The sequence below is a fragment of the Colletotrichum spaethianum genome (assembly GCF_022836535.1).
Source record: "Colletotrichum spaethianum MAFF 239500 DNA, contig72, whole genome shotgun sequence".
Taxonomy (NCBI): domain Eukaryota; kingdom Fungi; phylum Ascomycota; class Sordariomycetes; order Glomerellales; family Glomerellaceae; genus Colletotrichum; species Colletotrichum spaethianum.
The window spans coordinates 47,825-70,079 of record NW_026054842.1 but is presented as its reverse complement, the minus strand read 5'-3'; the positions used below and the strand labels follow the sequence as shown (position 1 = coordinate 70,079).

The 22,255-nt window shown below is 55.5% G+C and overlaps 7 protein-coding genes across 7 annotated transcripts; all 7 read right to left on the bottom strand.

The window, feature by feature from the left end:
• Positions 1-1,191: 1,191 nt before the first annotated feature.
• On the bottom strand, positions 1,192-2,948 carry ColSpa_12764 (velvet complex subunit B; the record flags this gene model as incomplete). The annotated part of the gene is given in 2 exon segments (XM_049278976.1): positions 1,192-1,942; positions 1,954-2,948. 2 exon segments carry the CDS (start codon positions 2,946-2,948, stop codon positions 1,192-1,194), a joined length of 1,746 nt encoding a protein of 581 aa, XP_049134933.1.
• Positions 2,949-3,800: 852 nt separating this feature from the next.
• ColSpa_12763 (uncharacterized protein) lies at positions 3,801-4,172 on the bottom strand (the record flags this gene model as incomplete). The annotated part of the gene is made up of 1 exon (XM_049278975.1): positions 3,801-4,172. One exon carries the CDS (start codon positions 4,170-4,172, stop codon positions 3,801-3,803), a length of 372 nt encoding a protein of 123 aa, XP_049134932.1.
• Positions 4,173-5,034: 862 nt separating this feature from the next.
• Positions 5,035-6,599, bottom strand: ColSpa_12762 (uncharacterized protein; the record flags this gene model as incomplete). The annotated part of the gene is made up of 2 exons (XM_049278974.1): positions 5,035-5,046; positions 5,199-6,599. 2 exons carry the CDS (start codon positions 6,597-6,599, stop codon positions 5,035-5,037), a joined length of 1,413 nt encoding a protein of 470 aa, XP_049134931.1.
• A 65-nt stretch (positions 6,600-6,664) lies between these two features.
• On the bottom strand, positions 6,665-7,855 carry ColSpa_12761 (uncharacterized protein; the record flags this gene model as incomplete). The annotated part of the gene is made up of 1 exon (XM_049278973.1): positions 6,665-7,855. The coding sequence occupies one exon, from the start codon at positions 7,853-7,855 to the stop codon at positions 6,665-6,667; it is 1,191 nt and encodes a 396-aa protein (XP_049134930.1).
• Positions 7,856-16,374: 8,519 nt separating this feature from the next.
• Positions 16,375-17,014, bottom strand: ColSpa_12760 (uncharacterized protein; the record flags this gene model as incomplete). The annotated part of the gene is made up of 2 exons (XM_049278972.1): positions 16,375-16,710; positions 16,787-17,014. The coding sequence occupies 2 exons, from the start codon at positions 17,012-17,014 to the stop codon at positions 16,375-16,377; spliced, it is 564 nt and encodes a 187-aa protein (XP_049134929.1).
• Positions 17,015-17,887: 873 nt separating this feature from the next.
• On the bottom strand, positions 17,888-18,973 carry ColSpa_12759 (O-methyltransferase MdmC; the record flags this gene model as incomplete). Its single annotated transcript, XM_049278971.1, has 3 exons — positions 17,888-18,248; positions 18,340-18,517; positions 18,760-18,973. The coding sequence occupies 3 exons, from the start codon at positions 18,971-18,973 to the stop codon at positions 17,888-17,890; spliced, it is 753 nt and encodes a 250-aa protein (XP_049134928.1).
• A 1,346-nt stretch (positions 18,974-20,319) lies between these two features.
• Positions 20,320-21,543, bottom strand: ColSpa_12758 (uncharacterized protein; the record flags this gene model as incomplete). The annotated part of the gene is made up of 1 exon (XM_049278970.1): positions 20,320-21,543. The coding sequence occupies one exon, from the start codon at positions 21,541-21,543 to the stop codon at positions 20,320-20,322; it is 1,224 nt and encodes a 407-aa protein (XP_049134927.1).
• Between the last annotated feature and the right edge of the window lie 712 nt (positions 21,544-22,255).

Sequence of the window (22,255 nt, the reverse complement as noted above, 5' to 3'; positions counted from 1 at the left end):
GCACCGTCTCTTACTAGATTAAGAGACACATAGACTAATGCTACCTTCATGGACACCTCCCGTGCCCCTTGCAACATGACTTTGCTATTTATGACTTGGTTGACTGTACTCGAATTCAAGTAGCATGGGTGATTTATACAGACCTCGAAGCACCGATGCATTGGCTGGTGTCACACTCCGTCAATCGAGCACCGACTATATACATTCCTATTTGCCGTGATCATACGAAAACAAACAACCGACTGCTGTTCCTATGCCTAGACTCGAGCGATAGTCTCGTTCTACCGAGCCAAGACTCGGATTCGGCGCTCCTTGGAGGCTCCTGTCCGTACACAACGTGGCTGTTCTCCTGATGAGTGTCTGAATGTCAACGAAAGCGAGAGGCACAGAGCACCGAAATAGTTCACTCGAGCAGAACGAAGTCAAGAAGAGAGCAGTTACACATCAAACAGCGCGTGGAACGAGCTCTCAATCAACTCCTTGCTCACAGCCGCAGCTTCGGCCCTGGGGCTTCCTGTGAGTCCTTGTCCTCCATTTTGAGACGAGAGAAGGGGGAAGAGACCACTTCTCGTGGACACAGGGGTTCCTGATGTCGCTGATCTCCAACCTTGCATTGGAAGGATCCCTGTCGGCACTGGTGTCGAGATCTGTCAGACGTCTCTAAAACGGTCTGTTACTCGCAGACGGGAAGTCATCGCAGCGTGTATGTGTCGGGTACTCTGCCCGTTCTCCCGCCGTTGTTGACGTGTCCCAAAAGGGGCACGCCAGCGCCGCCGTCGGCTGGAGAGCGCCTGATGCAGGTGCTGGCAGGGTTCAAGATGGGTTTGCTGTCCGCGCACCCCGTCGCGCCTGTCCGGTTCCCCCTTCCTGGCCTCCGTGTGCAAGTTGGTGGATGCCCGAAGCAACGGACGCTTGGTTCCCGTCCATAACGCTCTATATCTGCCCAGGACATCGCCCAACCCTCTTTCCTACGCGAGCGAGAGACGCGGGTCGGCGCTTTCTCTTTTTTTCCGGTTTCCCATGCCTCGTTTTGTCGATGCTGGCAAGGTCTCGGGGACGATGTGCTCGAAGGCTACGAGACTGCGAGCGGTTTCGTCGAGAAGCATGCCGAGAACGAGTCGTTTCGGAAGAACCGCCGCGAATACAACAACTTGTCCGCTTGCCAGACTTGTCGAGATCTTGCCGCCCGTCTCATGACGTCCTTTGCTCGCCATGCGGCACCACGCCGTCGACAACGATGTCGTACCAGAGACCCGTCACCCGGGCCGTCTTCTCGAGTCTCAGTGTAACCCCCTCAACACCCGGAACCATGGACCAGAACTTGCCATTTGACCCGCCGTGCGTTCTTGCGGCCTTCATCGCCTTTTCCGGTCCCTCCACGTAGAAGTACGCAAATGGCCTATGGCACGTCACCGGCGTTTGAAAGACAGTTTGTGGCTGAAGCTCGAACCCGCAGACGATGGTGTAGATCTCGATGCTGCGTGTTGACGCCGCGAGCCCTCCTTGGTTAGTTACCCTCAAATTGAGGCTCAGAGCCCCAAGGATTCTGATGATGTTCCCCGTTCCCGAAACAGCCAGATCGCGCTTTCCTGCAGGATGCCACGGTCGCTTCCAACCGGCGGGGATACGTGCACACCACACACGGGAAGACATGACATCCAGTGCGAAATCCGACGAGTGGAGAAGCATCGAATCGGAGTCCACGAAGCAGAACCCCATAACACCAAACTGCCAGTCCAAATGCTGAGAGGCGGTGTTCCTCATCAGATAGAACGAACGCAGCTGGCCAGTCTGGACATCTCCGAGGGACATGTCCACCCTAGCCTCGGCGTACGAGGGAGTGAGCCGAATATCTTCGCCTCGTTTCTCAATGGACACCACCAGATGGGGGACAATGCGAGAGAACTCCGAGCCCTCGTGGTTGCGCCGTTGGATTAGGATGCTGTCACTGACTCCCCGCATTCCGTAAGCAAAGCCAGAAAGACCGTGTCGGAGTCATCGTAAGGAAGAGGCACTATATGCCACTTCACCGCAACACCCTTGTTGGTGATGTTGACGGAAGAGTCTTGCAACTGTGTCACGCTCGTACTCTCCCGGAAATTAGAAACGGAGTCCGAGAACCACAAAGGATCCTCTGCCAGAACGTCCCAGAATGCTTGATCGCGAGCTTTCGCAATCGCTTCAGGCATTCTCCACAAGTATATCGACAAGTCGTCCGACGTCCTGATGATCTCCTCCTGAAGTCGCCGAAAGGCCTTCTGCCTGCCCTCGCCGTAGAGTAGGGGCATGTGAACGTCAAATATTCCCAGCAGGCAGTATGCGATATCCTCTGGGCGTGTTGTCTGACGAGAAGCTACCCAGTGCATCCGCTGGTTTATGGGAGCCCGTGATAGCTCACCGCCAATCAAAATACTGTCCGGTATTGAAGTGATCATGGCGAGAACCTGTGCTGATTCGTTCCGCGTCCCGATGAATGACCAGTTCTGATTGTAGAAGTGAACCATTTTTGGGGCAATGAGCTCCTGTAGTGTCCAGCCACGAGTAAACCAGCGACTGGATCTGATGTCTTCAGCGGTGTTGCACCCACCCTGTGTCTCCGTGGACTGTAAGGAAAAGCTCATTGACGACACGTCGCTCAAGTACGCATAACATATATGTGCCTCTCGGTACCATCGGAACATGGAGTTGATAGCCTCTGAGAGCTCGGCGCTGCTAGTCTTGTCGATACAACAGCTATCGACCCATATGTATTCGAAACCATGGCTAGAAGCAACAGAACAGATTTTCTGTAGCTTGGCGTAGCCTCTCATCTGCTTTGCTGTTTCGCTCGACTGGACGTCTTGAAAAGTGACCTCCTCATCTTCCCATGTGTGCGAAAGGATGGCATACGGAGGGATGTCGGCTGCGAAGTAGACAATTTCGAGACGCGCGGTGTGAAGCAGCCGCATGATTTTGGTCATCTGCCCAGAGTTGAAGAAGTAAGGCCTCGAGGCGCGATGCGATGTCCCTGCGGGGAAAAAACAGAACCGGCGTGGCAGCTGGGGCCCTTACACCAGGCTACTATCTATTGGTCGCCTTGTGCTGCAGGTCGCCGATAGAGGCCGCTTGTGTTGGTTTGCAGCCCAGCTTCATGCAATGACAACCCCCATGTGTGCCTCCAACTCCGAAGACTCCTGAAGATACACCCAAAGGCGTCCGTGCTCGTGTATGTTCTATCGACAGTCAGCGACTATGCATCACCACAGGAGGCTCCGGCTGTTCTCACCTCGAAGGCATGAAGTTGCAAACCCCCGTACTTCAATTACATGAGGAATCACAATAAGTGGAAGCGAGATGAGCAAATTGATATTGACCGCTTTTGCGTATCTAAAAATGCTTCCTAATCCAGACAAGCTAGTCTGTCCGAAGCGTCAAGAGCATAGTCTCTGGGAATGTTCCACCTTTTGATCATCCTATTATCCAAAGAAAAAATGAAGATGCCAGAGGCATGCAAGGTCCTTTGCCAAGGCCGCTCAAGAAATGAAACATCGATCCTGTCCCGTCTTGTCGGGAAGGGTGGTATCAAAGCATCGGTGCAAAACAAACATGTAAATACAGAAGTTGAAACCAAACAAAGCTTGATCAGCTCGGCTTTTGCCGAGTTAGTCCTCCTTGATGCAAAATGGCAAGGTGGCGATAGATTTTCTTTCCAATGACGGCGTGAGAGACGGGGTTGAGAGGTTACATGACTTGGTCGTAGGCGATTGAGAAATCGTAAGCTTCATTCATGTCGTGGCTCCGCGCCGGCGCGGCTTAGGCAACTAAGCCAAGCTCGACTTCTTCCGGCGGCCAAACATCTTGGAGAATCCGCTACTGCTGCTCTGTTGCGGTTCAGCTGGTGGGCTGGAGCGCGGCGCGGGCGTCAGTTGCGGCGGCTCGGAGCTACGAAGGAATGAAGCAAGGTCGTTGGTTCTGGTCGTGGACGAGACAGCGTCTCTTGGTTCGAACTTTTTCATTGGCACGCGCCCGGCCGAGGAATGCATGGCCGAACGGTTCGCAGTATTGTCAATGGCCGTGTGCTTGTCTTCACCCAAAGACGCGTTGACCTGGATAGGAACGTGACCATGGCCTCCAGTACGACTATTCAAAGAGCGACTTTCGACCTTGGCCGGCTTTGCGCTGTTGGATCCCATATTGCTCTCCCTCCTAGAAAACCGCCCAATGAGACTGGGAGCGCTCGCCTTTCTCTTCGGCACGTTCTGCGGAACGGGGGCCGGCTCGGGGGGCGGTGTATAGTTCTTCAAGAAATCCGCCAGGCTCTCCTCCTTCTTGGGAGCAGGTCGAACCGCTTGCGCATACTCCTCCTCGTCTTCATCACTCAAGTCGATGGCGTACGGGTCGCGCACGCGACGTCTGGTGCGCTTAGGCATAATGTCGTCCTCATCAATGGCATTGCTGTTGGAGCGATTCTGCAGGAGGGCACTCTGCGAGTTGATCGATGACTGAACAGAAGGCTGAGTGATGTCTGTAACGTTGGTCGACGCTTGGCTGTATCGAATATCAGGCAAACTGGCATCAACGGCCTTGCCGCCAACAGCAGTTGACATCTGATCAGAATCCATGGTGGTTCGGAAAGGGGCGACTGTACGAGGAATCCGAGGATTGCTCGCGTTTGGCGGCCCTCGCCGTATGAAGTCGATTAGGTCAGAATTGTCCTCGCGATTGTCAACGGCAGCATCCCGCGCCTGAAGACGGGGCCGATTCGAGGACGATACACGTTTCGAATCCAAATTGCTCCTCGCCGGAGGCATGGAGCCGCTCACGTTGCGTAGCGGTGCGGGGCCGTTGTCAGCTGTCGGTCCAGTCGACCTAATGAAATCGGCAAAATCGTTTAGAGCAGTGTCACGAGGTACACGGGCGTCTCGCGCCTGTGGACCACCAATTTTTGATCGGGTTAAAGTGGTGCTGGGAGGTGCTCTCGGGACGAAACCCTTGGGCTTGGCCTCAGGCGGATGCGAGCTCAATCCTGTTGCGCGACTGACAGACACGGTCCTTCTAATGTCCATGCTGGAGACAGGTCTATTTCGGTCACCATTCATGACGGTGCGAGCATCCTCACTCTTTCTCGATTTATGTGCTGCAGGACTCGCGCTCTGCGCTCGGTTTCCCTGGATGTTTGTTAGCGGTGAATGGGCAGAACGATGTTGGCCATGGCTTACATCAAGGTCACGCATGTTCTCGGGAGTGAGCGTGTACTGGATGGTCTGATCACTCTGGATGAGTTCCTCAAAGTTCCGAGGAAGGTTGTCGGCGCGACCGGAGGCCTTGCTATCCTCTGAATTTCTAACGGCCCTGATTTTGCCAGTGCTCGAAGAGCCAGAGGAGCCAGATGTCCGAAGATGTCGAGTGCGGTCGGGGGAATCTTGACCTGCGGCAGGCCGCTCGACTGTCACCACCCCAATGCTTGCGGCCGGCGAATGGGTCCCGTGTGCTTGCCGACCTGTGTTGCGTTCAGGCACGCTCGGGGTGACCTGAGGCCGGTTGCGTGGCGAGGACAGACGGTCTTCGACAGTGTGACCGTTGGGATGAGTGTCGCTCAGGATGGTTACCTTGGTCACTGATGAAGTGTGATCATGGCGAGGGGACCCTAACTGCCGGGCAGAGCTGGATGGCGCCTGAGAAAATCTGCTATTGGGAGTTGGGGATGACGCAGCCGCCGCCGTCCTCGCCTTGTCCTGGCGAGTAGGCCGTACCTCAGCATCTTCGTCGACTTCCGAGATTGACTCGTTTGTGTTTTGTCTACGAGACGATTTCTCAACCGGTGACCGGGTACGAGGAGTGGAAGAGGATGAGCGAATGATGATGTCAATCTCAGCTGGCTTCGGTTTCTGCGTCTCTTCAATAATCGGGGGTGTTGTGCGGGAAACGCTGCTCGCGCGAGAGAGGTTGACTGGCTGGGAACGATCGGACGCATCCACCGACGATGTCCTTGATCCAGTCACAGGACTCTTAGGCCCATGGACGTCAACAACGCGGGCCGAGTGGACACTGGGCGTTCGCTGGAGTAGCTTGGGGGCAACCACGACAGCCTTTCCGGATTCCGAAAAGCTCGGCGAGCTGCGACCAGCAATCGAGACCCTGGAGGAAGTGCAAATCTCGGGTTCCTCAGTGAAGTCATCAATGTCGCCGCTCTCTTCCTCGACTGGCTTGGGCTTAGATCCCAATGCTACTGTCGCAACGGATGCAATACCAGCCACAGCTGCCGCACCCACCGCCGCAGCAGAGATACCGATCTGCGAGAGCCGATTTGGATTGCGAGGCTTGGGTTCCGGAGCCCTCTCAGTCTCTGCCCAAGATTCCACCTCGACTGACTCCTGCACGGGCTCGAGTACGCCAGGCGAGGATTGCGGCTTGTCGGACGATTGCGGCTCCGTAGGGATTGCCTCCGTCGCAATTTCTTTCTCGTCAGAACCAGCCTGTTGATCGGGCAGCTTCGTCTGGATCGCGTCAATCTTGGCGCGTTTGAGAATTGGCGAAGTGTAGGGCGAAGGCGAAGGAGTGGGCAAGGAATTGGAGCGCTTGCGGCCGCAGGTAGCGGTTGGAGTATGAGGTTGAGACATTGTGGGTGTAGGTATGTCATCGCCAGGCTGGGAGGTGAAGATCATCAGACTCTTCGGCCGTTGTGCTACCGGCTCCTCTTCCTCACGATCCGACTCCCCTCGTCGCTGTATGAGGCAAGACCCGGCACTTCAATCTCGTCAATATCGCGATCCCCAATCGGTAGCGGGATGGCCGATGCTTCGATGGGGTTCCCGACTTGGTCAACCTCGGGCTCCTCCCGCGGTGCTTCTTGGATGCCAAGGCCCTGCGCAGGGAGCGGGCTCTCGTGGCTCTCGCGGCTCTCGGGAGTGTTGCTCTGTTTGTGGCGAATGGACGAGGTGCGCGAAAAGGGGCGCGCGTCCAGGTTGGGAGAACGAAGCCTCTTCTTCCACGCCCGCCAGAGTCTGCCCAGAGTCCTGTCAAGAGCGACCCGTTCCATGTCCAGCTCCTCGACCACGATTCTGTCGGCGATGTCGGCAACGCTCCTCGCGCCGTCCTTGGGCTCCTTTTCGAACTTCGCGCGTAGACGGTGATATGCGGCTTGGCCTGCGACGACCAAAGCCTGTTCGCCCATGTATTCGAGAATCGATGTCAAGAAGATGGCGACTGCGGGGGAGATGACCTCGGGGCCGCGCTCGTCAATGCCAGGCTTGAGGTTCTCTTGATCCATGTGGTAGTCTTCGTCCTCCTCTTCCATGTCACCCAGCGAAGAGTACACCATACACCTCAACCGTGTCCGCTTCCAGACGAGTTCGAGGTCCCAGTCCTTGGACTCTGTGCCTTGGGGTTGAACGAAATCGTCTTCGTCGGCTCCACCAAGGTACTCTCGCAGCTCCTCGTCTGCCTGGTTGATGGCATCTTTGGCGAGTTTCGGCTTCAGGACTTCGGTCACGGCAGGCCTCAGTGCGGCGAGGGTCGTTGCGCGCGACGCGGACAGGAAGTTGAAGAGGAGCTGGTCGAGGAAGCTGTTTACCAATTGCAAGGCGGCTGCCGAGACCATGGCCGTCTCGCCAGCAGGTTCGATTCCATGCTGGTCATACCAAGTGTCGGCGTGGCTGTCGTGGTCGTTGGTGACAATCTGCGAAGCGGCCGAGGCGGCAATGAAGGCGGCCTCCGGTGTGACGGAGAGGGGAGGAGACATGAGGCCGAAACTCATGATGGTGGAAGGGCGATCGCTCGACATGCTCTGGGTGCGCGACCTCGTCTGGAACTGGGGTGTAGAGATACCAGAGGTCGGCTGCGACACGGCGGCCGAGCCAGCACTTGTGTTGGCCATGTTTGCTGTACGTTCGTGTCTACAAGTCGAGGAAACCAGCACGGCAGGTCCCCTGGGCCCCCGTGAGACCACAGGAGATTGGATTGAGGCGACACAAGTCTTGGCGATGGGCGCTGTCTCGCAAGCGGAACGAGTGGAAGGTCCTATCAGTGACTGGGCTAAGGCGGCGCTGGCGGAAGGTGATTGCGAATATCACAGAGTTGCTTATGCGGGAGGGAGGGATCGGGGGTATGACGGATGGCTGCGTGATGGGGAATTGTTAGCGGAATTGTATTTTATTAATCGAACAGGCGGCGGTGATTGACGAGGTGAAACACCTGGTCCAGGGCCGCATGGCAGTGAAGGACCTGTGTGTGATCCACTTGGGGGTAGAGGCAGAGAGATTCATGCGCAGTAACCACGTCTTGCAGCAGAGAATGGAACGTGTGGTACTGCGGGGAGCCTAGGCCTGGACTGGAGAGCGGACGAAGTAGCTGGAGGACGAAAAACGGACGATCAAGCTGTATAAGAAAGCTGGGTGATGGACTGCGGTTGCGGTCCGAAAGACAGATACGAAGAGGCGGTCTCTGACGGGGGTCTCAACGAACGGCTAAACTGAGTTTCGGCACAGATGGGCGAACATGGGGGGTGTTGAGTTTGGGGAGGCAGTACAGTATCCGCCGATCGCAACTCTCACATTCTCTTTCTCTTGCGCCGACCAGGAGATGGTGGCGAGTCGCGCGCGCGCGGCCGGGCGGATGGGCCGAGAGTACGGACGGAAAGGATTCGTAACAACAACAAACGTACCTGCAAATGATAATGTGGGTGATGTCGATGGGCGGCTGGTATGCGGACGAGCGATGGCAATGCAAGTCGTGGCAGGAGAAGGTCGAATGGCTTGGGGCGACGGTGATACGGAGCTGAGAGGTAACAAAAGTTGGAATAGCAGTAGTGGTAGTGGTGATAGCAGTAGTCGGCCAGCGGAGGGAAGAGAAATTGTGTGAAGAGAAGAAGTCCGGCGGACGAGTAAGCTGGGAAATGGCGATGAGGAGAGAAGAAGGAGAACAAGGTATGATGAATGGGGTCGGTAGGATGGCGGAGGAGGAGAAAGAGAGCTCAGAGAGCGAGCGCCAGAACAAAAGAGTAAGAGTAGGTAAGTTGAAGAAGAAGTCGATGCGCAGGAGCCACCATGAGGAAAAGAGACCAGTCGAGCCCAGGAGGAAACGAACGAGTCGACGACAGGAAGACCGGCAGCGGCCAGGACGAAAGAGGAAGTCTCGGGGGGTGCTTAGTGCAAAGGGTATTTTTTTTGTGTTGCGCGCCGCCTTTGAAATGGTGGTGTTAGTGCAGGTGGGTGAGGAGCATTGGAGGTGACATAGCCAGACAAGGTTACGATTTGGTGCTAGGCGGCATTTGGATGTGCTTTCTCCCTCTCTCTCGTCCTCCTCGGGGCCCGGGCCAAGGTGGTAGTGTAGGTAGGTACCTAGTCGCGGTGCGCCAATGTGGTGGGTGGTGGGTGGGTGTGTGTGCGTTCCTGGAGGGAACCCGAGGTGGTGGGAAAAGAAGGGCAAAAGGTCGTGGTCGCTGGTGTGCAGTACGCGCGTGGGGAGCGAGCTCGTTGAATGGGATAAGTCTTGGATGTGGTTCCGGTCCCTGGAGATGTGGATGATGGTGGTGCATCGAAAGCTCTTGGATATCCACCATTCAGGTACCAAGCATGGGAGTGGAGGGAGGGGAGTGCTAAGGGAGGTAGTGCAGTACCATGGTACATGCATGCACGCGGCGGAGCTCACGGGGCATGCAAAATCGTAGGGACAAGAACGTGTTGTCTTTTGCTTTTTTTTTTTTTTTTTGCTTTTTTGGCTTGCATCCGGACGACGTTTGGGATGCGTGGCGGGACAGCAGCAAAGCTCTCTGAGAGAAGAATTCACTCGTGGCCTGCTTTCGGATATTATACCGTGGTTTATACCCAGCTAGCGACCCCGACCGCAATATGAAATGGAATGCAGAGAGTCTGAGGGACAGTCCCATCCTCACTGTGCTCGGGAGGTGCTGTAGAGAACGCGAAGGAGCTACCTATGCAAATTACACTACGTACGGAAAGACTTCTGTGGGTGTTGGGAGCTGGGGCCATCCTCTCTCTCTCTCTCTCTCTCTCTCTACTATGTATGCCACACCTCAGCTCTGGGGAGGTGGTGGGTGTGGAGGCGAGAGAAAGAGAAAGAGAGAGAGAGAGAGAATCTGGCACCAAGGACGGCTAGCGCCGCCGCGTGTGTTCCGAAGAGTCTCGTCGTGGCCATTCAAGTCTCCCAATTGCGTACAGGTACAAGACAACTTCTCCAGCACGGTGGGTTGGTTTCGGCGACCACATATCTGCCCATTGCCCACTGTACTATCGACCCCCCTTGCAGTGTGGAGGAAGCAGTGGAAGCCATGGTTGACAGGAGCAAGAGAGTGAGTCGCGACGAAAAAGAGGACTCTTACAGAGTAGACGAGACCGGGGAGCCACGGAGTCAGTGGGAGAGGCAAAACGACGGGAAGTCTAGAAGAGCCTCTCTCTTGCTTCGGCACCAGCGAGTGAGTGACTGACCAACTGTGCTGCAATGGCAGTCGGCCTGCTGCCCTGCCCTGCCCTGCACTACACTGCACAGCATTCGTTTGTGCCTCGCCACTCTGCTTCGGGTCGACGTTATGGCCATGTTGAGCCTGGCCTAACGAAACTCGATAGATTCACCGATCCTAGGTAGAGCCCTGCTCAAGGAACCAAAGCGTCTGGCCCCCTTTTTTTGACGTACCTGGTAGATGAGATGGGGGTCAATGACCCGTCGGCGACGAAACAACGGCTTCCAGACGGCTATCCGGTATTCCTGTCTCGAGATGCTACAGTACGCAATGCCCTGTGCCTTGATTCGATACAAGCCTCGCAGTTGCTGGGTTCACCCGTCCACGGTGGCCGCGATCGTCGTGCCATCGGGGAAAGGAGCGAGTAGCAGAGGGGTGAGCCCACGTTGCCCTGAACGACCTGGAGGCAGACTGCAGAGAAGGAAAGGGGATTAAAAGTCTCCGATCCTGAAGAGCCGGACGAATCGGCAGAAAGTGAGCTCACTTCGTCTGGTTCGTGGCCTCCAGGATGTAGTGCACCCTGCCGTACATATGTAGACCACCGTCCATACACTACTACAGTATGGTACAGAGTGACAGTACCTAGATGCGGAGTCGCAAACGGGGTGGACTCATGGTTAATTAAACCGAAGGGAACCCTGACCCTGACCCTGGCTCCTTGGTCCTTCATCCCCACCCGCCGCCTGCCGCCTGCCACCCTCGTCTTCCGTCCACCTAGCGCGTAGGCCGCCAGGGTCCTCCTTTGCCTGTGGGCGGCGCGGATTGACGGGGTATGTATGGGATATGGGATACGGGAGATTCTCGGTCGGGAGAGTGACCGGTCTAGTGAAAAAGCATTGTTCTAATTACTCCAACACTGTACTCTGTACTAGTTAGTAGTCTCCTCCCAGCCTGGTCTCGTCTGGCCCGTGATCCAGCTCGACGTTGCACAGTAGACGGGGTTTCAAACAAACCCAACGTTGGCAGGTAGCATCACGAGCAGAGATTCCCCATCTCGGACGAGAAAGGGGGAAACCGCAAAACAACGCAGGAAAATCAAACCCACTTCTTGCCTTCCCACACACGCGACGCTTCCTGGCGCAACACAGTGCCACGTGCACAACTGTATCTCCTCATTAGCACTGTATACTTGACGGAAAGTCTCTCGTCCATCGCACCTTCCCCGCCATGTCGAACAAAGAAAGGGAAGGGACGAAGCCATCGCCAGAAACCTAAACATAGGGTGCCTACGTAGTAGTAGCCTACCCGTCCATCGGGTGCTGTTTCCGCCGACTGCCTAAACTTAGCAAAGAAGGCAGACGGCCCCGTCCCTTTCCAGTCCCCGGCGCGGCTAGGTGTGTCCAGCCCGTCGTTCAAGGCTCTCTTGCCTACCCTCTCAGCAGATGTTCCTTTCAACGTCCCAAGACACCCAGCTTCATATCTACCAACACGAACAATGGTGCAGACAGAGTATACAATGACGTGTGCCAGCTCAACTTGCTGCGGCTCCCTCCTGGCTTTCTTCGCGCCCTCCGGCCTCAGTCATGCCACCGGATGGGCCCGTTTCTTTCTTCTTCTTCCTTTCTTGACACTGCAAAAGCAAAAACGCATTGTTGCGCTTTGCTCCCACGGCCGGCCGGCCCGCCGTGGGAGCCTTGCCGTTATGAAGGAATAGAAAAAGAAACAACGAATCTAAACCTCAGATGCGCTACCGCACGCAATCATCCTTGGTTTCCACCAGGCCGGTCTCACTTGGGCTGGCGCTGGAGCGGGAACGCAGACTCGGTCAGCCCAAGCCCAGATCTCGGGTCGCTCATGTACACAACGTTTGACACATACAGTGCAACCGTCACATCGTCTCGCAGCCCGCGACGTCCCATCGTCCTTCTGCTGGGTGGTCGTGTAGCGTTGGATGAACCTCCTCGCCATATTCTCCAGTTGCTCACTTCGGCCCTTTCTCCGTCCACTTCTGGACTTCCCAACCGGGAATCCTCGCTTCGAGCCTGTCACGATCGCTCGCATCGTCACCAGCCCCGCCAGCCTGCAGTCGACCAGATTAACTTGCCGGAGCAACGAAACGAAACGAGCGGCCAGGGCCAGTGTTTTGCGCGTTCCAAACGGGGTCACAGTCCTCAGACCTCTCAAATTAAGATCGGGTGGAGGCCAAGGATGACAACTTCCCGCAACTGTCGCATCCGAGACGACGAGGGGACCGTTTCTCTGAGCGTATCCCCACTTTCCGCTGTCGTTGGCTGCTTGCAAGCCGCGTGCACCAACGTTTGTTTTACCTTCACACGATGCTAGATGATGATGGGACGGACAGCCTGGCGCCCAAGGACCTTCGATGTCATCGCGTCCGAGCTGCGTTACCGGCCTCGGGGTTCGATCGTCAAAACCCCAACTCAATCTTTGGCGCACCGACAAGCTAGCTTTCACTCTGCTGCTGCCAATCACCACTCTGGCGGATGCACCATCGTTGGCTCGCACAGACAAGTGGCTCCAACACAAAACGGGAAGAGACGCCAACACAGCTCGTTAATCTGGGTTGTCAACGGTTACGCCGATGGAGTGAACTGTTGGCCATCGTTGAGCTGCAACTCGACGGGAAACAACACTTCAATTCCCCACGGCGCGCGAGCTTCCAAAACAGCGCACGTACACACAAATGGCTACATGTTCCATTCTTCTCAACCAGTTACAGCACTCCCCACCAACTGGAGCTGAAGCAATCAATTTGCTGTCCTAGTCTAAACCCCCAAATCTCCACCAGTTGCGTCTGATCCAATGGTCTGGCGGGGCAGAAGGCGCAGCTGGCTGGACCCCCGGACTCTCCAGAAAATCGATGTCATTAAACTTGGGGTTTGTCACCACCAAACACCCCGTCGATGAGATGATGATATGCCACCGTCGTACCAACTGTGCTCCCCTGAGTGAACACTATGAGTCTAGTCTAGATATGGCTTGCTGGCTTGCTAGCTTCCATCCGAGGGATCACCTACTACAAAGCAGCCCGGTCTCGACCGGCATGCTAGATCGCGCCAGGGCCACAAAGAGGCGCACAGTCCGCATTGCTATTCGGCGATCAATCTCCAATGTTCGTCCTTGCCAGAGACGGTGCCTGGCTATTTGTGACGGAGGCTCAGAGATGTGCGGTCCAAGTGCCAGCACCCGAAAGCCGATTGCGCGCTACGCACTAGTATTCCTGCTGCTGCCAAAGAGATAACGATTGCCTCTTCTCCATTTCTCCATCTTGCCTCCAGGCGGTACATGGTGGAAGGATCAGGGCAGCCTCAGGTGTTCCAAACAGAGACCGCTGTCTTGTCCGTAAGCCGCCTGCTTCATGTTCAAGTCTCAACGCTGAGGCTGACACAATCTAGGACGCAGTCGACGTTTTGCAAAGTTGGTCGTTCATCTGTATGCCTTCCTATTGATGATCTTGCATCTCGAGCTCCATATAAGCAGCTGTAGAATGTCTTGCTGGCAGCTCCAGCAGCAAAAAGGATCGCGTCCGACGGCAAGGCATTACACTGTGGGTGCTTCTATCTGCCCACCCTACCGCGAATCGCGGACCTTAACCCCTCGGGATGCGATAGGGCTGTCTGTGTGACCTAAGACCTCAAACCCGGGCGCTTTCATCTAGCCAGCTAGCTTGCAGAAAGCTCACTGTTTGTTTGCGACAAACTTCCTTAGTGGCTTCGGGCCAAGCGCCGTGCGGAAGGCTGACAGAAGATCGGCTCGATGCTAGGTAGATGGATGGATGGGGAATGTCTCATGCTAGCCAGTATCTATGGGCTCTGGTCACGGTAGTGTTTTCCTTCCGCTCCAGGGTGGCCTGCAGTGGGACAGAGCCACTTGAGTGTCGCCGAGATCATAGTCTCACAAAGCCACGGGCCAAATACTGGCGTTTATTCCCAGGAATCCGCGGTTGGTGAGCTCGAGAGGCCTGAGAAGAGTTGTTTGCTGCGGCGCATCCGGGCACCAGCAGAGGCAAACATGCCTACATCCACCTGACCAGGACTTCAGCCTGACCCATGTCTCGTCTCGGCGTTGAACCCGGCTAGACGCGCAAGTGATTCTTCAATGCCACAGTTGTGAGAGCGTAGCTTTTGTCACGGAATGTCTTGCGGGCAACCGGCGATCACTCCGTATCCATTTCCTCGCCTGCCAACGGTGTGATCTCCGCAAACGGCGGTAAATCCACCGGATTCTCGGCTGGTTCGGCTGCAAACATCCTCTGTCTGGACTCAGAGGTATTGAGATCTTGATGCTTATCAAGAGCCACGTTGCCATGCATGTCGGTGAGAGACAAGTATATCACGCCGTCAATGTTTCTCGTCTAGACGTTCGACGTCTATCTAAGTCTACGACCCAAAGATCCGAACAAAGTAGGATAGTCGGATACGAGAGAGAACCTAAGTTTGGCAACCGTGCCGTAGGTGGCAAAGACAGTCATCGCTGAGGGCGTCGTTGCCATCTCTCCATCGCAGCCAGAGCTTCGTCTGCGGGGTTATATGTACAGCATCATAAAAGACTGTTCCTCCCAAGGCATTGTCTTCGCAATGATTGCATTCATTTTCGGACTGGGTATGTTTTACGCACCCAATCGCACGAGGTTACCACCAACCGTTGAAACGCCGCCAAACTTCAAGTCAATAGCTCTGCTAATAGTGAGCACTGCGTTCAACAACGTTCCAAACCACGTTGATGAGCCAACAAACAAGAAGGCCGTTGTGTTTTGTCGAGCTTTGAAGAACAGCACGAGCAAACCCTGTGACTCATGCCTACACCAGAGACATCATATTCCACATCCATTTCGCGACTTCACGTAATCAGGTAAATTACACTGGCCATAAGTTGGGCAGTCCCGCCTCGTTCATCCGACGTGAGTTGCGGAATGATTCTGTACTTGGCATATCTCACAAAAAAAAACACATGCCGCCAACTGCCCAATGTTATAGAAACAAACTCGAGGGCACATACAAACCTCTAACCGAAGGGTCCCCAACCGTACGCAGCCAAAGACGTTGAACTTGCAAGACTGGAGAATATGCTCCGACAGGTTGCTAACACTGAGCTCTCGAGCACGTCTGTGTAAAGCCCCTGCCGCACCGCGCTTCCCCGAGTTTACGTCCCCCGGATATGTCTACTGCCTATTGCCCCAGACGATGTGTGCGGCATTGGAAGCTGGTAGGTGCCGGACCCTCTAATTTGCACATTTAGAGAAACTAGTAGCGAGCTGCATCGTCGGCTTGTGCTTCACTGTTGGTGGCGGCCAAATGAGTCTGCCAAGTAAGAGCCGTAGGTAAACATGCGCTCCTTTTGGCATCCTGCATCAATAATTGCAGGTCTTGGCTTCTGCTTCTCTCGGTCAACCTTGTCCCCGGCGGTGTCACCAACCCTTTCAGAAGCAAAAGCCTCGGAAGCCTCCTCCCCTGTGCATACATACTGTCCAGCCGACATCGCCCGAAAGAATGAGCAGCGACCCGTCTTGTGTTCTGACTTGGCCCTTGTAGCCACTGCTCGGAGGAGAGACGAGAGACGACGGTATGTGGACAGGAGTCGCTGCGTTTGCATTACGCAATGCGATGCTGCCAGCGGCTGGCTGCAAGGTTGCGGCGTGTCGTTGGTTTTGGCTCCTGAAAAAGTGAGTTTCGTAAAACACAGGAGCTTTTGGGAACGGCTGCTACTCTGTCGGTGGTGGTGGGAAAGCACTGTTGACCTGAGGAGGACGACTTACGTCCATCCGATGCAGGTGGGCGGGCGTCCCGGCTTCGGATAGACATGCCGATTATTGCCACAAAGTCCTTCATCGCTTTGTTCTTTGACGCTCTCTTTGCGTTCCGTTTGCATCCCGGGAGGGACGCCTCTCCCGCAAGGGTTTCCTTCATTGCTGATGCTGCTTCGGGGAAAGGCACTGCGCTCCTTTGTTCACTTACCAGTCACTTGGCTTGGGTGTTGCGCGTGACATGCCTCACAGTTTCGGTGGCTCCGACCGCGCGTCTTCTCGTGGAGGGCTGCGTCCTCATTGTCACAATGTTCGAGGCCCCCGGCTCGAGGTTGGCAAAGGCTCCGGCCGAGGGCCCACCTCTCCGGTCTCGGTACTGCCTCGCCGGTGCTGCGTGTCCCGGGGGCTTCTCCGTGGTGGCATGTGTCGTTCTCGGATGCGCAGGCGTCACATCGCCGACAGCACGCGGCGCCATCGTTCCGTTCGGCGCCCTGCGAGGAAACCAACTCACGGTCAGCTCTTCTCCTCGTGTGTCCATTTCCGAGTACGACTATGGTCTGGCTAGACTGCGAGTCATCACCCGGTCCGCCCAGGGCCTGCCGTAGCGCCTCATACAGAAGCCTTACCTTGACATCGTGGCCCTCGTCATCGCCAACAAGGACCTGACGCTGCTGCCGCTGTTGGGTATGGCGCCGTTCGCAGGCGAGGCAGCGACCCCATTTGCGAAATACGCCGGCGCACTCGACGTCTGGGCAGGCGCCGCCTCGTGGCCCGCCGCGAGGGCATACCCAGCGGATGTGCTGACCCTCCCAGCAGCCGCAGTTGATGTAGTAGATGTTCTCTGCGAGGCACATTGGGACCGGGGGGGCTTACCTTGGTGCTCCGGTGTTCGCGGAAACAAGGGGTGAATGGGTGATGGGTAGGTTCTGCGATGGTGGATGGCAGCGTCGAGGGATTTGCTGCTTGGGCTCGATGGTTGGCGTCTTTGGAGGGCTGGGGTTACTTTTGTTTGTCGCCATCTTCTAGAACTTAGGGAACAGCTGTTGATATAAACTAGACACAATGACAAGACGTTGTTGAGCAGAGAAGCTGTGGGAATGTCCATTGTCAAGTAGTGGCCCCTTGTTCGGGACGCAATATCGTTGTGTTGGCCATTGGTAAAGGAGTATCGCTATTGTCCCGAGACAAGGGGCGACAAGGCTCTTTGGTGGAATAAGATGAATGAAAGGCTGTTGTTGGGCGGAGCATGTATGAGAAGTTTGGGGCTGTAACTATGTCCTAGATGAAAATCCTTACGAGGCGTTGCTCATGATTGAGAGCCCTTCCTTGGTAATCGTGATGGGCGACTCCGGACGGCCCGGCCTCTCACGAGTGGTCAGGGGCTTTGTTCGGAAACAGACGAGTTGTCCTGTGTTGACGGTGTTTGATAATGTTGAGGGGTGTTGGTTATCACACTCGGCGATTCGATAACTACGTTGAACGATGCTGGGATTCTTCCATGGTTGCTTTCAGTTACTCACTCTTTTCTCGGAATTTCTCCAGGACGTCTGCAAGACCGTATATATTTCATCACTCATAGCTTAGCAAAAAAGTGTCTAGAAAACATCTATGTATCCTCTCCTTCGCACGCTTGATTCCGTATATGCCGCGCCTCCCCTAACCGCAGTCCCCTCAAGTCCCCGGTCCGACCTCGCAACCCGGCAGACAACCCATCGCCTGCACCTCCTCTAGTCGACCAACCGCGCGAGGTGGACGCCGTCATACAGCGGCATTAGCCACGAATCCAGCCGCGGCTCGTCGTGCACGGCGTCGTTGAACTCGCGCAGCTTGTCGACGTCCTCGGAGCGCCAGTAGGCCGCGCGCTGGGCCTTCTCCTTGACGACCCACGGGTTCTCGTCCGAGTCGTCGGCGACGATGCCGCGGCGCAGGACGTTGTCTGCGACGATAAGGCCGCCGGGGCGCAGGAGGCGGTTCTTGGAGGCCGGGGAAGAGGCGGAGAGGATGGTGGAGAGGTAGGCTGGGTAGCCCGACTTCTGAGCGTCGATGAAGATTAGGTCGTAAGGCTCAGAGGGGGTGAGAGTGGGTAGGCTAGAGTTATGTTAGTGTTTTTTTTCTGGGATTGGTTTTGTCTCATCCGGCCTGAGTAGCAATGAACGAGGGAAACGGGAGAGAGACGTACGTCTCGAGGGCGTCGCCGACGATGACGGACGCGTTCTTGATGCCGTTGGCAGCCCACGCGGCCTCGGCCTGCTTCGCGTAGTCGGCGTTGAACTCGAGGCCGGTGACTGTGCCGTCGGACCCGACGGCATGGGACCAAATCATGCCGGAGTAGCCGACGTAGACGCCGATTTCGAGGACTGTCGGATTGTGTTAGTGGAGTTGATCTTTTTGTATGATAAGGGATTCCTAGGTTGCTCGGATATGCGCAGCTTAGCTCAATGTGACCTCCCTGGTGTGATCTTATAGGAGATCATGACCCGTGAAGCAAAGGCGAGCAAGTGAAGGAAATGCAGATGCAGTCCGAGTCCTCTGGGCCCTTGAAGAGGACTCGCAACCGAACAACAAGGTACAACCGGTCAGATAAGTACAGTCAACTCACCTCTCTTAGCTCCGATGAGCTTGGCCAGCCAAATATGGTTCTGGGCCTGGAAGTTGCTGATCATGAGCATCGACGTCTCGGGCTGCGTCGTGTCGATATGCTCATGGTAGGCGACGATGTGCGCCGGGAGGTCCGTCGAGTGAGACTCGGAGTAGGTCGTCACGTTGCGTGAGACAGACTCGTTGGGGTAGAGGACCGAGACGGAGGACTTCATTTTGTGTGGTTGTGTGTGTTTGTTGTGAGTAAAGGTTGTGAGACTGGGGGATGTAGAGAGTTCTGGTTGTAAGAAATGTAAAGGTGAGGGTGAAAGTGTGAGGAAGCGAGTTGACGGGATCGAGTTACGGTGTTTAGACTCGGGTCTCTGTCTCGGCAGTTATTAGACTCAGAGAAGTTTAGTCCTCATGGAAAGTCGTGAATGGGTTCGCAAGTCGAGTCTCTTGCAACAATACGAGAGAGGACGAGTGTATGTATGCCAAGTATCAAAGGACCCGGAAATGCTGTGTCGTGAGTCGTGGTTTATAAGTCTTGCAACTCTGCTGGCACAATGACAAGTATCGTGTTACAAACTCAACCGGAACATGGATCGACGTTTACCAGTTCCGAAAGCTGGAAGAAGTAACCCCTCCATCGCCGCCCATCCCCCCCACGTCTCCCCGCTCGGAGCAAGATGCCGGCTCCTCTCTCCTTCGCCCCCCGCCATCGACTGGTTGCGCCATCGCACACGCTACCCGCAAAGCACACGATCAAGGAACCCCGCCAAAGCTCCAATGGAAACGTCCAATTCGTGCCCATCTCCATGTTGCTGATAAACCATTGACGAGTAGGATCTTCGGCCGAAGGGCCAATACCCAGCTCGGCTCGGCGTTTAGCCACGATACCACCATGGGGCATGGATCTATCTTTACCCACGGCGTGAACTGAGGCCAATCCAGCAACCGCCATTCTTATCCTGAACCTCCGGTCAGATACACGCCAATTTTTCTTTTGGCCTCATTGACTTTATGAGAACGCGCGCTTCGGCGGCGCACGCATGTACGCGGAAAGTCAATCTTGCAGCGCCGCCCGAGGCATTCGACTTCGGATACCGAAGTTGGGACGGGACGCATGTTTGGTGCCGCCGCCGCGGACCATCATTTCATGGACGTTTGTCTGTTTCAGGAAAGAGGGGCGGTTCCGAGAGAGCTTGCGTCCGGCGTTGCTGTACAGAAGACGCAACGGGTAAAGATCAACTAAAGCTTCGATAAGCGACCACGGCCCGATTCTACAGCACCTCGAGATTGGGAGCACAACACATCTTGCTCAAAGGAAACAAATCAAAATGATTCTTTATTAAAGCGGATGTTAAGTCTAGTGACTACAATCATTACAACAACCAGGAATAGACTGGCGATGAGACGACCGAACGAGAGAGGCGAGGGTTGTCGAGAGAATTGGATCGCTTGACACAATTAGTCTCCCCTCTCTATCCAATAATAGCCTCATTTCGAGCTATTCGTACATGGCAGTCCCCAATACATTTTTCTTCAAAACTTCCTTTGAGCGTCTTTATGGTAAAGGTGCTTAGAGGAAGGCGATGGCAACGAGTAGGGCACCGGCGAGGGTCAAAGGGGCCTTGGCGCTGTTGCCGGCTGCGGTGGGAACGGTGTTAGGCTTCCTCGAAGTGGTCGGCGGGGGCTGGACGGGAGGCTGCGCAGGAGGCTGCGAGGGAGGTTGGACAGGAGGCTGCGCAGGGGATTGAGCATTGGGCTGAGCAGGTGGCTGAGCATTGGCTTGAGCAGGAGGCTGAACCGGGGTAGCCTTTGGACGGGCAGCAGTCACCGTGGCATTGGAATACCGAGTGACCGTAGGGCATGGGGAACCTATAGGGACGGCACGCCGAGTAGAGACGGTGACGGGCTTTGAGGCGGTGGAGGTTCTGCGAACGAAAGTGGTGGTGGTGTTTGTACGACGAGTCGAAACAACGATCTTGCGGGAGGAGGTCAACTTCTTGGGAGTGACGCAGGGGGTTGTGGTGGGTTTCTTTGTAGAAGAAGTCTTGCAAGGCGTTGTGGTAGGTTTCTTGGTAGAAGTCTTGCAAGGAGTGGTGGTGGGCTTCTTGGTAGAAGAGGACTTGCACGGGGTCGTTGTAGGCTTCTTAGTGGAAGAAGTCTTGCAGGGGGTCGTTGTAGGCCTCTTGGTAGAAGAAGAAGACTTGCAAGGGGTTGTGGTAGGTTTCTTGGTAGAAGTCTTGCAAGGAGTGGTGGTGGGCTTCTTGGTAGAAGAGGACTTGCACGGGGTAGTCGTAGGCTTCTTGGTAGAAGAAGTCTTGCAAGGAGTGGTCGTGGGCTTCTTAGAAGTAGAGCAAGGGGTAGTGGTGATCTTTTTTGAGGTAGAGCAAGGAGTAGTGATCGCCTTTTTGGAAGTCGTGCTAATCTTCTTGGACGTGGTGCTAATCTTCTTCGAAGTCGGGCCCGCCTTCTTGGATGTGGTAGGCGTGGTGGTGGTCTTCTTCAAAGTAGAAGACGCCGCCGTGGCCTTCTTGGTCGAAGTCGCGCTAGGCTTTGTCACGGTGACGAGCTTGGTCGACCTGGTCCCCGTCGGACTGGGCAGCGGGACGGATACCTGAGACACCTGGGTCCGGACGGAGGTCGTCGGGACCGCGACTGCGTCCCTAGGCGGCGCGGGGAAGTCGTATTTGGGCGGCGCCCAGCCGTCCGGGCGAGCGGTAGCGGCCGGGGCTTGGCCCGCGGCGTCATCAACGGCAATCCGAGGGCTAGCCTTGACGAGTCCGGCGAGGACCGCCATGGCGACGATAGTGACCTTCATATCGTAGGTAGTGGTGAGTGGCAAACGATTGGAAAGGGGCAGATTATCAAACGATTGACTGAGGAGCGAAAGGTTCCCGCCTTCCCTACACTGTGAGCGAGCGACTGATGAATGGGATAGTCGGGAGAGAAGACATTTGGACTTTGCTTTCTGGTCCGTTATACTTATAATCATCTTACTGGGGAAGATCTGACGGATATGTGCCCTTGATGGCCTGGCTAACCATCTCCTGAATGGTTTCCATCCCGGATGGCTTGTTGAGCCTCGTGTCCCTTACGGCTTGGGGGGAAAGTCCAAGATTGGACAGCATTTGGATACAATCCGGGTCCAGATCGAGCAAAACAGAAACCACAGGGTTGTGGAAGCAGCAAAGCTTATGCAGAAAGCTCCTGATTCTTCAGCCACCTGGGAGACGGGCTCCCCCAAAATCGATGGCTGCAGGTCAAGGTTTGCAAGCCAGCAGGAACTTCCGAGAAAAGTCACGTCGGGTTGTATAAGCTCGGGACAGCCGGGTCCTGATACTTTGTTGGCTGTAGTCTGAGATATATGGTGTTCTCGACCGAACCTGAACTTGGGTTGGCGTACGTAATGCCAAAGCTTTTCATGCAGCGGTCGTTGATATCCACGTTCACTGCACGGATGAGCAAACAAATACTTGAATCTGTGCTTGGGAATTGATGAAAACGCTTGG